General features: G+C 42.2%; 1 protein-coding gene and 1 long non-coding RNA gene across 3 annotated transcripts; both read right to left on the reverse strand.

Moving 5' to 3' along the window:
• Window positions 1-279: 279 nt before the first annotated feature.
• Window positions 280-4533, reverse strand: LOC143553665 (putative E3 ubiquitin-protein ligase SINAT1). 2 transcript variants are annotated; one of them, XM_077043611.1, is made up of 4 exons: window positions 4434-4533; window positions 3244-3531; window positions 1896-2282; window positions 280-805 (listed from the first exon to the last, which is right to left on the reverse strand). In XM_077043611.1, exons 2-4 carry the CDS (start codon window positions 3430-3432, stop codon window positions 566-568), a joined length of 816 nt encoding a protein of 271 aa, XP_076899726.1. In that variant the 5' UTR covers window positions 3433-3531; window positions 4434-4533; the 3' UTR covers window positions 280-565. The 2 variants fall into 2 exon arrangements, with proteins under 2 accessions (XP_076899726.1, XP_076899733.1); XM_077043618.1 differs by lacking the exon at window positions 4434-4533 and having other exon boundaries at window positions 3244-3679.
• A 1083-nt stretch (window positions 4534-5616) lies between these two features.
• LOC143553681 (uncharacterized) lies at window positions 5617-7805 on the reverse strand. Its single transcript, XR_013138873.1, has 2 exons — window positions 7429-7805; window positions 5617-5904 (listed from the first exon to the last, which is right to left on the reverse strand). It is a non-coding gene; the product is annotated as an uncharacterized LOC143553681 (long non-coding RNA).
• Window positions 7806-15626: the final 7821 nt, after the last annotated feature.

A 15626-nucleotide genomic window follows, 5' to 3' on the forward strand; every position in this document is an offset into this window, starting at 1 on the left:
TATGAGATAAAGTGTGAGCTTTCTTTGGATAAAGTATAAGGGGGAAAAGAGAGAACCTACTTGGGATGATTGGCGTAGGTTTAATGTCTAAAGCTTGTGTTAGTCGGGTTTGTTGTTTTTGTTGTTCGCATTTGCTCGTGTGAGCCGCTGGCTGTACTTTGGTATGGGTGTTCTAGCTTCTTGCTAGTTCCCTTATTCTTAATATTTTTTTGTTGGCCGTTCAAAAAAAAGGCTATGAGAAAAGGCATTTTTGGGCCAGGTTGATACAAAATTAAACAGACTTCATAGGGAATCATGTTATCATGTTAAACTTTTTCATGCAAACTAATTTTAAGACAATATATCTTACTTTAACCTCACGAATCCGACATAATAAACAAGATTTCCTTAGTTTCACATAAAAATTACCAAAATCTAGAGACCCTCGAACCCATAAACGCGAGAATAATCACGTAAGCATATCAAACTCGATATAGTTTTCAACTTATTGTTCTTTCCGTATACGGCCTATAACTCTTAAGTTAAGTTCTTTTCCATTTCCACCCGAGATGAACAAAGCTAGCTTTCAGGGAATCACTAATCCGTCTTGGCTGTCGAGAATCTTCTGGGGACTGTCGCGAATACTCCGTGGGACCCCTTGCCATGTTAATTTACGTCCATACCCTTCGACTTCTAAAGAATAACTGAAACTCTTGGCCTTTGTGTCCTCACCCATGAACAGTAAGAATGATATGTAGACGGGAGCCGTTCCTAGCCGGCACGCTTCAAAGTGCAAACAGAACTGTCTTCCAAAGCAATTGAATACCTAGACATCAATCGGAACGAACAAAAAGTCAACAGTTTGACTTTTATAAGTTACATTTATTTCATAACTTTCAAATAATTTATCTTTTAAGTACTCGTTACAACCAATCATTTTATTTATTTATTTCATATATTTAATAATATATGCGGGTAGCTTTGTCATTTATTATATATAATTTTTTATTACAGGCTTTTTTTTGAGCGAAAGATTGTAGACACCAAGATTCAAACCTGCAGCAGCAGAACACATGTTTTACAGTAATGTATGTAAACCGCTGCGCCAAGAATACCGGATTATTATTGGTTATTACAACTATATGTAATTTTGTTATTAAAGACATGTAAACTTGTATGTAATCACACAATTACATATAGTAAATGACAATACTACCCTCATAATATAAAAATATATAATATAAATAAAATGATTGCTTTTTAGGAGTTCTTGAAGTAAATATATTAATAATTGTGTTTAGGTACTTCAGAATACAACCATTTTCAAGAAGTAAGAAATAAACAAATGTTGTTAAAATAACAAATACAAGAATATAATAATAATACACACACGCACGATGAGGTTCATTAAAAACACTAAATTATTGCAAGAACATAAAGAACGAACCAAAATGGTTTAATTTTTTAATCCATGGTTCATATTTTTCAAATACCGTGCTTCCTAAATACAAATGTGTATGATATGTACATAAAAACCATCAATTTAATTTGTTCATACTTCATACATATTTCTTAATTTTTAATCGTTTACCTACACATGTGTAGGTTCTATATTTAAACTATATTTGTTTTGTTTTCTGTGAATTCATAAAAGATGATTAAAAGGATAAAAGACGACATATAAATCTTGAGCGTTTCAATATAGAAAATCTTTAAACAATGTTCTACTAGTATTAATTTAATGTCCTCTGGTTCTTAAATCTTCAAATTTAAAATACAAGTAGCACAAATGATGTAAATAACAAAGTTTCTACAAGAAAACATAAAAGTACTAAAATAGATATAAAGAATAAATAAATTACTATTAAATAGACAAAAAATAAATACTTATCAAGAAATACAACAAATTAACTTACAATTAACGGCCACGTGGCGTTTTCATCTTCACGTGGGTTCGGCGTAGCATACCAATGCTTAAATGTGCATCCGTCTTGCATAACAACACAATGATCATTACTCAGATGATCAAGAAGTTTTGGAACATCACCCGTCACTGTGCACTTAGATCTTGCATAAGGACATTTGTAGGGGCGAAATCGACATTTTTGCTCGTGCTTTAGTTTGCTATAATAAGGGAAAATATCAAGACAACCAAGATTCTGGTGTCTACAAGGAATCTCCAAAGATTCTGCTACTTTTTCTAAAGCCAAACATCGAATGTTTCCCAACTCGGAGCGACATGTCGGGCAACGGTTTTGAACTCTTGCTTTGCATTTTGAGCATAACGTGTGACCGTTTGGACACTATATAGAGATGAGCAAATTTAGCAGTTAAGAACTTCTGATAGTGATGTGAATAAACAGTTAAATGTAAAAAATTATAACCTGAAAGTAAATAATCATCCAAACATTAGAAACTAGGGGTGTAAAAAAGCCAAGCCTATCTCAAGCTCGACTAGGCTCGAGCTCAGCTCATTTTGACTTACGAGAGATCGAGCTCAGCTCATTTCAAGCTCTTTTTCTAAAGCAGGAGCTCGGCCAGCGAGTCGTTTTTTCAAGCTTGAGCTCGGTGCGTTTATTATTTATTAATTAATTTCCATACACTTTTAATTATTTTTATCATCCTTTTATATACGATAAATATTACTATATAATTAAATACATCACATAAAAATTAGACAGATATTAGGTTCGATAAGTCGGGCTCGTTATTAAACAAGCTTACTTTTGCCCTACACATGATTTGCACATGCGTAGGTTCTATAAGTAAACAAAATTTGTTCATATTTTGTTTTCATTTCAAGAGCGACTAATATACACTGCATTTCAACCATTTTTAAAGTTTTAAGATTAAAAAACTAAATGATTTAGCTTGTTCTTTTTGTTCTTGCAAAAAATCCATGTTCTTCCTAGAACCTTCGCCTATGTGTGTGGTATATATATAGATACATGTGCGTATAGCATATATATAAAAGGTTAAAACCTACATTGATGTTGCAAAAATGGCATGTAAAAATCTAAATTTCATTAACTTACCAAGCAGAAAACCAGTGTCTATTTCTCGATAATTATCCTGAGGCCTCGTTAAATTCAACTTAAGAAGTATCAAATATGAAAATGTTGCAAATCTTGTAATAACAAAAACACATTCGAACATAATCTCCAAAACTCACATCAACACGTAGCACCCCCCCCCCCCCCCCAAAAAAAAAAAAAAAACCATACATACAAAAGCACATCAAGTGATATACCATGCAAAACGAACCTGATTAATCGGAGGGTACATTGAGTTGGTGCACACAGGGCATTCAAGAAGCTTATACACACCATTCGTTAAAGAGCTTCTACGCTTTTCAATCGCCTTATTTGCACACTTTGTAACAATATTAGTTTTATCTGCCTTTAGCATTCCTACACCACTCAGAACATCTTTGCAAACACCACCGCGCGCCATATAATATTAAGGACTCTCTAAACACACGAGTTGTAGAACTTATAGCTTGATCAAAAACCGCGTGTTGTTGATATCTTTATATACTTTCATTGGTAATAACTGTTGTACACAATAAGTAAAACAAACAAACTTTTAGAGCTTTACAATGTTCAAGTAAACACAGTCATGCCACCAATTTAAATTAATCAACTTCCATAAACAGAAACAAGTAATATGAATTCACATTTAACCCCAAATGAAAATCTTGAAAACCCTTTAAGAATATATGATTTTGACAACATTTATGCAGCTGGGTAACCGATTATTGTCATATAAAACTAGGGGACCAAACAAGTCGAGCCTAAGGCTTGTGCAGTTAACGAGCTGAGCTCGAGCCTTGTTTATTTTTAAACGAAGTTTTGCTCTTTTGGACTTCTATGTATTAATTTCACACTGCACAACCGAGCTCGAGTCGAGATTTGGCTCATTTACGGTACTATGCATGACCTCGGCAGAGCTTAGGATCGTTTAAGGTTTCTCGAAATATATAAGAATAACTAAAAATGTTAATAAATTAATTAAAAATTTATATACTAGCCAAGCCCGAGACGAGGTTGTAAAACGACTCACGAGCTAAAAAAAAAACTCGAAGGCGAGCTCAGGCTCTGATCGTTTGCAACCCCTAACTTCACATGAACCCTAAACATTAAAATAAAATAAAATAAATACAAAACCCCAAATAAAAATTTGAAGAATTGGGTTTTTTTGCTTGCTGAGTAGGTGATCAAATAAGCAAATACCCATCTCAAATCCCACATTCACCAGAAAACATTTAAGCTTATTATTATTATCGATCACGAACGACCAATTTCACAAAACCGAATTGAAATTGATCATAAGAAACCCTTTTATAAGAATCGAAAAGATGAATGGAGATGAGCATTGCGGGAAGAAAAACAACCGGAAATAACGCATATTAATATTATACTATATTGCTGCCTACAGCAGAGAACATGACTCACCATTTTTTATTTTCTGTCAAAACTTCAAAATGGGAGCATCATGGGAATGTGGATGATCGAATAATAAATAAGGCTAGGTGCTGTAGAGAGTAGAGAGATGGCTATCTTTGTCATGTGACGTACGGTCAGCAAATGGTGATTTTTGTTTTAGTAGTGTAGTGGTGTGCTAATTTGTCGCCCCTTCTCCTTTACCACTACAAACACCCTAATAGCCATCTAATTTCGATAGTCTTTAGTGTTGGTGTCGTGACGAAGTTAACAGATACCCGCTCAATTCAAATATTTGCGCTACCGCGGCAGGTTTTGCTACATAGTTTATTATCAAAAAGTATTCCCAACTATTACAACTTACAATGCACCATAGTAAAAAGAAAGAAGCCCCCCCCCCCCCAACACACACACACATGAATTGTGAATGGAAAGAAAATCATCTTTTAAGCACTTACGGGTGTGTTATTCTTGAAGTTAAGATTGAGTTTGAAAAGTGCTTATGGCTTTTCAAAAAGCCATTTTAAAAAACCAAGATTTGAGACTTTTGGAAAACTGATTTTTAACTCTTTCAAAAAGCTAAAATAAAAGGGTTTTTTGTGATTGCACAACACCATTTAACTTATTGGCTTTTTGAAAAAGCCAATAAACCAATAAGGTGTTTTCAAACTCAATCCCAAACATACCCTAAGATTATATAAACCCAAAATGGTCTTGTGGTAACTCAAGCACATTATGTGAACAAAATTCTTAACGAAACTCAAAATAGTTCATCAATAACATATCCTGCTCATAACTAACTTCCATTAACTTGATATGATCAATGGTTCATATCTTTTCTTACATGTTTTTGGGATTTTTAGTCTTTTAACATCCAAAACAAAGTAAGTTGGCCGGCTCAGCTCAACCAATTCAGTTATAGCAGTTTGACGATGGTTTGAAACTTGGAACCGACGGTGTAAATAAAACCGTTGTTTAACCCTGTCTATCTTTATCTTTCATTTTTAAAGGATGCAGTTATTCATATGTATTTCTGAAAAACTATAATAGAAATTAAAATTTTTGAGAAAGAAAATGAAAAAATCTGGTTCAAACGACCAAACTCTGGTTGTTTAGTTACCAAAGTGACAAAATTAACCCTTTGATTTAGCGGTTCAGTGTTAAAACTACCAAACTGGACCATAAGCACCTCAGATTTCCATAACCTGCTTAGATAACCCTATCATTATAAGAAACTTAGAACTATTATTATACATAAACATATCTTGAGTTGTCAAAACCAAATTATCATTTGACTCCATTCCAAACCTTCTAATACAAATTCAAAAGATGCCGGTCAAACCATATCGGTCAGCAACATTGTACATTACAAGTTCATCCCATGCATGCCCAAAAAACCGTTCGCCTCCAATGGTAAAAGTCAAAGCCCACGACGCTAAGATGGCTGAAAATACCGTCAATCCTATTGCTGATCCCACAACATCTATAAACATAATTAAAAAAATTAAAATCAATGCTTCAAAACTGCTCGTTTACCTCAAAACTGATCCCTTACCCATATAAGATATTAGTACTTTTAAAGTCGTTATAAACTTGAATTTTGCAAAAGAAAATATAGAATCTTTAGAATTGTAAGTATTTGAAAGTCACCGGGTTTCAGGTGACAAAATCCAAATGGGTAACCTTAATCCATCTAAGATCATGAATGACAAGTAATGAGTAATTAGATAACCAACGGGTATGAGTAGGGGTGTAAACAAGCCAAGCCGACACGTGAGCTACTCGAAACCTGCCCTAGATCTATTGGGTACTCATGGTTAATAAACTAGTTTTCCTAGTAAACATAAGTCTGTAATCTAAAATGCTATTATCATCATCAATGCACCTATCAGCTTGTTCCAACTTGTATAAAAACCTCAAACCAACAAAAAACCAAGGCCCTGTTTGTTTTTGCCTCTTTTCTCTGAATAGAGGAAAACGTCTGATTCGGTCAGACGTAATCAGACGTGGGGCTGTTTGTTTTTTTTTGGCATTAAGAGGTTCAGCGTCTTAATAGCATCTGAACCAGTAAGAGCTTTTAGTAGGTCTGAAAACCTCTTAACCCAAAAAAAACATACGTTTGTCTCCGGCCTCCATTAACTTCTAACCCGGAGACTAGGCTCCATCTCCGACGACTAGAGGTTCGTCTCTAGCCTCCACCTCTTAATGATTCAGATTTCAGACATTTGAACCACCTCTTAACATTCAGATGTGGCATTCAGATTCAAACTTAAATCTCTAAAAAAAACAAACGGGGCCCAAATGTAAAATACTAAATCTGAATTTAAAAGTTGCATATTGCTGTTGTAGCTAACCACCCTGCACAAACTTCATTCTTACATGTTTCACCAACTGTAACTTTAACTACACCCATAAGTGAGCCTATAATTAAGTTACAGAATAAACTCTTTTGCATCGACATCTGTATGCAACAGACAATAGCTATAGTTAAAGGTAATATCTTCACTGGTCATCTAGGTTTTAAAAAGTGTGAGGAGCTTCAGGGCGTTTGGGTCCCAAAAGCTAGGCAAGAGCTTTACATACGCGAGGCTTTGCTCTACGTACAACCAAAAGTTGCATTTTCTCATTTCTTTTACCAGTAAACCATTCAAAAATTCTTCACTCCTATAGACCCTAACTTTGACCAATTTTAACCCTGAGGCGTTTTTCAATTTGTGTCATGCCTTAGACACGCTTTTTAAAACCAAACTCATCACCAACTTTCTAATATGAATGCTTCGAATTCTATCCTACCACATTTGTTAGTTTGGTAATTAGGTTCATCGTTTTGTTAATTTCGATCCGCATATTATTAGGTGTAAATCACAAGTAATCCTACAGCTTAAACATCAATTCCCTAAAATTCTTGCCCTAATTTTTCCAACATCAAACTAATTAGCTTTCAATCAAATGTGAAATGAAAGAATTAGATAAAAACGAGATTGAATTAAATGTGAAATGAACTTACAGGGACGGATACGTGGGAAGGAGGTGGAGTGACGAAGAACAGGCCAGAAGTAGTAGCAATTGACGGCCCACAGCAACGGTAGCAACAGAAACCCGAATCCGAAGAACTTACGGGCGTGACCCACGGCGTCTTGCTCCGAGAGACCTAATGGTCCGTCGACGGTCGGCCACTCCGGTCGCAGCTGTGATGATGCCGCGATGACTGGGATGGGGTTGGGGTTAGGGTTTATGAGCACGGCGGATTCCGATGGAATCGCTTCCTCCGATGCTCTCTCCATTCTCTCTCTCTCTAGAATAAGAATGGAGGGTCTGGTTTTCATATTTGACTTACGGGTTTTCCAAACTACTCGTGCATAGAAGCTCGCTCGGAGATTGCTTGAAGAATGCTCGGCTCAGTTTGAAAATGAGCCGTTCAGCTCGGTTCGTGAATAACCCTATTTGACTGAATGAGCCGTTCAGCTTGGTTCGTGAATAACTGAAGAAACACTAAGTGACCCGGTACAGATTATAGATAATCTGGGGGTTAAGTAATGTTTCCCACGGATGAGGTCTAGCTGAGAAGGCTGTTCTTCAGGAGACCTGCAAAACAAACACCGTAAGCTCGTCACTGAGAAGGGGGGGTTCCTCCTTGTGACCACCCTCCGGCGTGAGAATCAGACTAGGTTGCTCTGAATATAAGTGTATATTAAGAGATTGCTAGATAACTGGATAGCAGATGATCTTACCATTCCAAGATGTTGGAGTATTTATAGCCGAAGGTAGGTTTCCAAGCAGGTACAGCCGACTGAATAGTATTCCTGTTCTACCAACAGTGGACTATGCACAGGCCATACTGGTTGGTGGGTAGGTTACGGCCAACAGTGACAAAGTCGGCTGCACTATTCCACCAACTGTAGATTATGCACGTCCCACCTACTGTGGATTGTACGCAGGCCATGCTGGTTGGTGAAAAGGTTACGGCCAATAGTAACACTATTCCACCAACTGTAGGCTGCGCATGTCCCACAGTAAGGGTTGGTGAGTAGGCAGCGGCTAATAGTGACAAACAGTACTAGAGGGTGCTCCTCCTCGCACTGTTGTCGGTGAGCTGTCACCCTGTGATTGGCTCATGGGTTGTTCTGGTCAGATCGTCTGTCCTATCCATACCTTGGTAGGTATAGTACAAAAGATATTTCAGAATCATACAGACTGGCTCATTTAGGCGGGATTGTTCCCGCCTTGCTCATTCCTTCATGTGACTACTGAAGTATCTAATGTCTTGTGCGTGTAGCCCTGCTGTCTGCGGGTAGCCTTCCCTGATGGCTTGTATCCGCAACTGCGGGAACAGGCGGGGTACTTCACCATTGGGAGGCTTTCCCTGCGTGTACAGCTTGCGTACTGCGCGTAAGGTTCTATGAGCATGGTGGGTCCTGCGGGAGCAGATGGTCTTTGCGCAGACGTCCCTGTTCAAGGTGAGTCTTGCGGGACCAACTGGGCTCTGCTGGGACCTACATCTTCAAGTCCCCCCAGTCCAATGTTCTTCTCATGAATGTTCAATAAAGTGAGGTGAACTTTTGGACTTTAAGTAAGGGGTTTTGAAAAGGTTTTTAGTTTTAAGGTTCTCCGTGGGGATTCTTCTCGCGGATTTCCTAATGTCACTTGCAAAAATTCCCGATTTTTTTGCTTGATCTTTGGGTATGATGCGGGTAGGTATGTAACCTTCTCGCAAGTCAGGAGCGTTGAGTCTCACTTGTGTGGATTCTCCTTGAGGTTTTAGTGGTTTTGAACATAGTGATCAATTATGTTTAAACCACCAATTCCATCCTGGAGCCTCAAAACAATGTATTTCTCGACGTTCCCGCTATGCGGGGATGTTATTTCCGTTTCCACAAGCATTGCCCAAAAGATCCTTCTTGGTTTCAATTCCCTGCGGAGCGCTAGGTATGTGAAGGGTTTTGCCTTAACACTGTACCCGCGCTCGTCTTACAGTTACTTTACTTTCAAGGTACCCCTGGCGTCAATTCCCTGCGGGTGCTAGGTATGTGAAGGGTTTTGCCCTAACACTGTACCCGCACCCGCCTTATAGTTACTTTGTTGCCGGGGTTTTCTTGGCTTCAATTCCCTGCGGGTGCTAGGTATGTGAAGGGTTTTGCCTTAACACTGTACCCGCATTCGTCTTATGGTTACTTGGTTGCCAAGGTAAGGGGTATTTTCCCGCTTACTTTTGAATCTTTTTGAATTTTGAATTTTGAAATTCGAAAGGTTGGTAAGGATAAGAACAGTCCAGACATCTGAAACGTCGTGCGACGGTTTCTTCTGACTGTCAGGACGTGCAGGAAGTTATGGTGACGTGACAGAACATGGTCATTCCATTCGCCTTTTCAGGCGCGTGGGCACGATTTTTCGGGCGCGTGGCCGCGAAATTACTGGCACGCGTCCTGTCAACAGCTGTTGCCAGCTTGCTTTTTGCCACGTGTCATAGTTTCATTGCACCTTCGATTTCTCTCTCCTCCGCATTAAATTCACCGCATTAATTGCGATTACTATATAAAGGGGGAGAGGGTTATTTGCAATTCACACTTTTCACTCTTCTCTTCATCTTTAAGGCGATTTCCGGCGAATACTCCTTTATTTAATCGAGCATTCTCTCGAAATCGTTCTCTTCTTCCTCTGCAAGATGTCTTCACGTGATGCTGAAGCTGTGGCCGACGACAGGAGTACTGTTGGCGAGTGCCAGTGTGCTCTGCCCGGCGATCAGTACCGGTATGTTGTCAGGAAGTTCATGCTCGATCCCCTCGAGCCTGAGTTTCCTGAATCCCACCAGACCGTGTACGATGCCCCCAGAGGCAAGATCGGGGTTTATGCTGCATTTTTTGTCTATAGGAATCTTAGATTCCCATTGACAAAATTTGTTTACCGTGTCCTTGAGAGGCACGGTGTTCATTTGACCGAGCTGCACCCTATGGCGGTCGCCAAGATTCGCCACTTCGAGTGGGTGTGCCGGATTCTGGGCATCGAGCCCCATGTGGACCGCCTGATGACCTTCTATACCTGGAGGTGCATCCAGGGGTGGTACACCCTGACAACCCGTATCAAGGGTTTAAAGATTTGTGCGACCGAGCGTAGTCTCCGATCGTGGAAGCGGGAGTTCTTCTACATATCCGCCCGCGCCGTCCCCCTTGCCATGAAGTTTAAAAATGGCCAAGCAATTCCGAGCCTTCACGCCCCCAACTACCAGGAGGCGGAATGGTTCTCGAAGATATCCCTGGTCCAATCTCCGGTTTACCGGTTTGCGGAGTCCGGGATGGTGATGCTGGGGATGAGCCGGGTGTGGAAGGAGGCGTCTCAGGTTCCCATCCTTCTCGAATACGGTTTGAACTCTACTCCTTATGGTATGTCTTGTCTTTCTTGCTGATATGAGTTTGTCTTCTAATTGTTTCTTTTCTCTTAGAGGGGAACAATTTGGAGTCGCTCCTGTACCCGCGGGAAGCTGACGATCCTGTGCGGATGGGTACTCGTGCTCTTGATGAGAACGAGTTGCCCATCCTGGAGCAAACAGCGGATCGGTTTGTGGAGGTTTATCCGCTGGGCCACGAGATCCTGAGCCACCGGCGGCCAGGTAAGGCGTTATTCTCCCCTCCACCCCTCAGTGCTGTACCCGCTGCTGGAATTCCTTACACCCTGTCTTCTTCTGAGGAATCCGCAGATGGTCCTTCGTTAGTGCGGAAGAAGCGGGCTGCCGGCGGGAAAGGGAAGGAGAAGGCGGCCTCCACAGCCGATCCAGTGCTCCTATCTGACACTGAGTCAGATAGTGAAGAGGCGGGGGGGAAGCCCGGTGGTGAGAAGACCACTGTTCCGGAGGCTACGACTGTTACCTCTGGAGAACCAATGACAACCACGGTGACCGGCATCAAGAGATCGGCTCCATCGGGTTCGTCCCCGCCCGTCCGTACGTTCAAGCGGAAGAAACCCTGTAAGTACAACTCTCTTAGCTTTTATCTTCATAGTTTAATCTTCAATTCTTTTTAACACTTTTCTTCTTTACGCAGGTGTGGATGTTGGCGCATTCCAGGGTGAGGGGCCGAGTACAACCTCTCCGCCAATGACGGTAGGCTTGGTCAGCCTACCTGAGGCGTCGACCCAGGCGCCTGCGCCTGCTTCCGCTGGTTCAGTTGCTCATTCTGAGCCGACTATTCCAGCCGAGATGACGTCACCGCCGGCGGTGAGTGCAATTTTTACAGCATCGTTCACCGAGCCGGCGGTTACTGTTGCTGCTGACTCTTCGGCGGCGTCCGCGACGGACACCATGCCTCCGCCATCGACTGCGGCGGAAACCATGCCGCCTCCGCCATCGGCCTCGACGGCTGGACCTTCAGGTACGCGCGGGGCTTCTCGCCGATCTTTGTTACCTTCCCATCTGCCTGACCTTTTGGATGGATTTCCCTTAGGTTCAGGTGATGGGTTCGGTGGCTATCGGCCTGTGATCGACCCTACAGGTGCGTAGGGTTCTTTTGTCCTTTATGTAATTTTTATCATCTTTTCCTAACTGCTTTGTTTCTTTTGCAGTGTCAGATTCCAATGAAGTGTATGTTCCAAGATGGAACATACGCCGAGGAACAACCCTTCGTACACCTGTGGTGTGCGTGGACTGGGCTCGCCACGCTGCTCCCCATGGTGCGTTGGGGGAAGCCATGGTTAGCTACCAGGAGGGTAGGCTAACCAACGAGCTTCGGGTTCTCCTGGCCCGGATGCAGCCACGCGTCGAGCTGCTTTGTCGTGAAAACGACAAGTTGAAAGCAGCTCGTGTTAAAGAAATATCTCAGGCGCGTGCTCTCCGGGAGGAGAACCAAAAACTGACCGCAGTATCTGCGGAGAAGGAGAAGGCCTTCAAGGCCCTCGAGGTTGAGGTTCAAGCGCGACTCGAGGCCCGCTCCAAGGCTGCCCAAGCTGTTAACGAACAGCTTCGGCTAGCTAAGGAGACTGCGAGGAACGCGACCGAGAGGGCCACCAAGGCTGAAGCTGTTGCTGAGCCTCTCCGCCTGGAGAATGAAGAACTTAAAGCTAAGTTAGAGGCTCTTCAACAGGCTCATGATGCCTTGGCTATGGAGGGTGCGAAGAAGCTTCAAGAGATCCTGGACCAGAGGGGTGTGCTTGCGCAGACCGAGCGGAAGCTTAAGGGCGTTGAAGAGGCCGCTGCAAAGGATGTGCTTCTCGCCAATCTTAATAAGAACGAAGCTGAACGCGCCTGCACCCAAGCTCTGGCTGCCAAGGAATGGCTTCTTCGAGAAGCGTTGCCTCAGGTATTTTAGCTTTATGTCGTCACGCTTTCCTTTGTAGAATAGTTCTTATACTTGTACATTTTTTGTAGGTTGTGCATCGGGTCTTTTCAGAGACATCTTACGACGATGCTATGAGCGCAGCTCTCAACGCTTCTCATGAGGATGGGGAACGGACCGGCTTCCTGCTTGGTCTAGGGTTTGCTGAGAAAGGCGTCCCGCCTTCCAACTTCCCTCTGTATAATGCGGATACCGAAACTATTTATGACCAAGCAGTGAACCATTATGCTGCCTTCCCGCATCCGGTGGTGGAGAAGGTAAATGAAATTGCTGCTGCTGATGATGGGCTTGCTGTCCTTAGAGCTTTCCTTGAACCGTCACACTCTGCTGATGGTGCGGGTCCAAGTGGGAGTGGTCCTGAAGCATGATCCAAAAGATCCCTTTCCACCACTAGCGTAGATATTTGCTCTTACTTCTTTTGTATGCGGGTATATACCCAGCAATGTTTGTAATATTCAAGTTGAAATAAAGAATGTGTTTGTCCTTTTCTTTATTTAACGCATGTTTACACTTGGCAATTTCTTTAGTACTTAGATAAGTTAACTTTTTGACATGGCAAATTATAAGTTTATTTTTTCTTCCTCTTTCATGATTGTGCGGGTAAGACCGTCACTTGCACTTAGTAGGATGGCTAAACTTACATTTATCCTGCGTGGAAGTTTTCCTTATCTTTTCCTTGAAATTTTCTAAGTGTTCAGAATAAGTTAACCCTTGAACGTGGTAGATGATAGGTTGAAGTTTTGCTTCCTTGTTTGTGATTGTGCGGGTAAGACCGTCACTTGCACTTACAAGGATGACTAAACTTGACTTACATCTGACCTGCGTGTAGGTTTTCCTTATTATTTTTTAGTATAAGTTAACCTTTGAACGTGGTAGATGATAGGTTGAAGTTTTGCTTCCTTGTTCGTGATTGTGCGGGTAAGACCGTCACTTGCACTTACAAGGATGGCTAAACTTAACTTACATCTGACCTGCGTGTAGGTTTTCCTTAGAACTTTTTAACATTTTTAGCGTTGTGTTTATGCGGGTTTTGCCGCCTTCCACACGCAACTACTTACTTCTTCACGCATTGGTGCGGTGAATACCGGCACATGGGAAGTTCATAAGTTAAAGGCAAGGCTATCAACACATTGTGTAAGGAGAATCATTTCCATTAGAAGTGGCTCTAGGCCTTTTCTTTACAAGTTTGGAATTGATCTACATATAACATTTGCGTAATTGAGCTCCATTCCATGTTCTTGGGATAGGAGTGCCATCGAGCCTTTCAAGCCGGTATGCGCCTTTTCCCAGGACTTCTTTGATAATGTATGGCCCTTCCCAGATCGGGGCCAGCTTTCCTGAGCGCTCTTGGTTTGAAGCCTCGTTGTTACGCAGTATGTAGTCTCCTTCCTTGAAGTTGCAGAGTTTTACCCGCGTGTTGTAGTACTTTTGCATTTGTCGTTTGTAGTTCTCTTCACGCACTGCGGCTAAGTCTCTGCGTTCCTCGGTTAGCATAAGATCCAACCGGTCTTTCCGCATCATTGTCTTCTGGCTGACTCAAGACCCTTGGTGAGGGTAGACCAATTTCGACCGGGACCATGGCTTCAGTGCCATAAGTGAGACTGAACGGGGTTTCTCCCGTACTGGCCTTCTTCAGCGTTCTGTTTGCCCAAAGGACGTGCGGAAGCTCGTCCACCCAGCCGGATCTGTGCTCCGAGAGTCTTTTCTTTATGCCATCAACGATGCTTTTGTTTGCTCTTTCCACCTCACCATTACCTTGCGGGTGTGCCACTGAGGTAAAGGTGTGGGTGATTTGAAGTTCTTTTAGCCACTGTTGTAGCTTCTTGTCAGCAAAGTTGGTGCCGTTATCGCTCACCAAATTCTGTGGAAGTCCAAAACGACAAATTATAAATTCCCAAATAAATTTTTTGATATGCTTTGCGGTTGTTTGGGCTAAAGGTTTTGCTTCTATCCACTTGGTGAAGTAGTCGATGGCTACCACTAGGAACTGAACATTTCCTGCTGCTGTAGGAAATGGGCCTGTCACATCGATGGCCCACTTCTGAAATGGCCACGAAGAAGTGACTGGAACCAGTTCGTTTTTCGGGCGATGCGTGTTAGGTGCGTAAAGCTGGCAAGACCTGCATTTTCTGATGTATGCCAGTGCATCTGTATGCATCCCCGGCCAAAAGTATCCCGCGTTGTTTAGCTTGGCTACAACAGCGCGGGGACCCGCGTGTACCCCACAGATGCCTTCGTGTACTTCCCTTAGGAGGTAGTCGGCATCTTGGTTGTCCACGCATCTCAAGAGTGGGCCAAGAAAGTTACGTCTGTAAAGGATGTCATTGACGAGTTGATAATTCAGTGCTTTACAGCGTAGTTTTCTTGCCTGTGTTTTTGACTCTGGTAGTATTCCTGCTGCAAGGTAATTTATTATTGGTGTCATCCACGTTTCTGTACTGGTTTGGATGACACAAATTTCCTTGTGCGGGACTGACGGTGCTTCGAGGAGTTCAATGCGGATGTCCTTTCCCAAGTGGGTGAAGGCTAGTGATGCAAGCTTGCTTAACGCATCCGCAGATTTGTTTTCGCTGCGCTTGACGTGTATGACTTTACAATCACTAAAATCACGCATAAGGGTTTTTGCCTGGGCGAGGTACAGGGCCATGGTGTCGTTCACAGCCGTGTACGTCCCATTTATTTGGTTGGCCACCAGCATGGAATCCACGTGGGCTTCCAAGTTTTTCACTACCATCTTACACGCAATTCTCAAACCGGCCAAGAATGCTTCATATTCGGCTTCATTATTCGTACTTGGAAAATCCAACCGAATAGCGTAAGTATATTCTTGGCCTGCTGGGTTGGTTAATTTTAACCCTGCGCCTGAACCCTCGTTACTGGCTGC

This window comes from Bidens hawaiensis, unplaced genomic scaffold (assembly GCF_021521415.1).
Source record: "Bidens hawaiensis isolate Kalapana, Puna unplaced genomic scaffold, B.hawaiensis_p1.1 tig00001032_1, whole genome shotgun sequence".
NCBI classification, from domain to species: Eukaryota; Viridiplantae; Streptophyta; class Magnoliopsida; order Asterales; family Asteraceae; genus Bidens; species Bidens hawaiensis.

Coding starts and splice junctions, on each gene's coding strand:
- LOC143553665 (XM_077043611.1), bottom strand. CDS start 3,432: ATGGCGCGCGGTGGTGTTTGCAAAGATGTTCTGAGTGGTGTAGGAATG. Junction 2,283..3,243: donor TGTACCCTCCGATTAATCAG/GTTCGTTTTGCA, acceptor ATCTCTATATAG/TGTCCAAACGGTCACACGTT. Junction 806..1,895: donor ACGCCACGTGGCCGTTAATT/GTAAGTTAATTT, acceptor ATTGATGTCTAG/GTATTCAATTGCTTTGGAAG.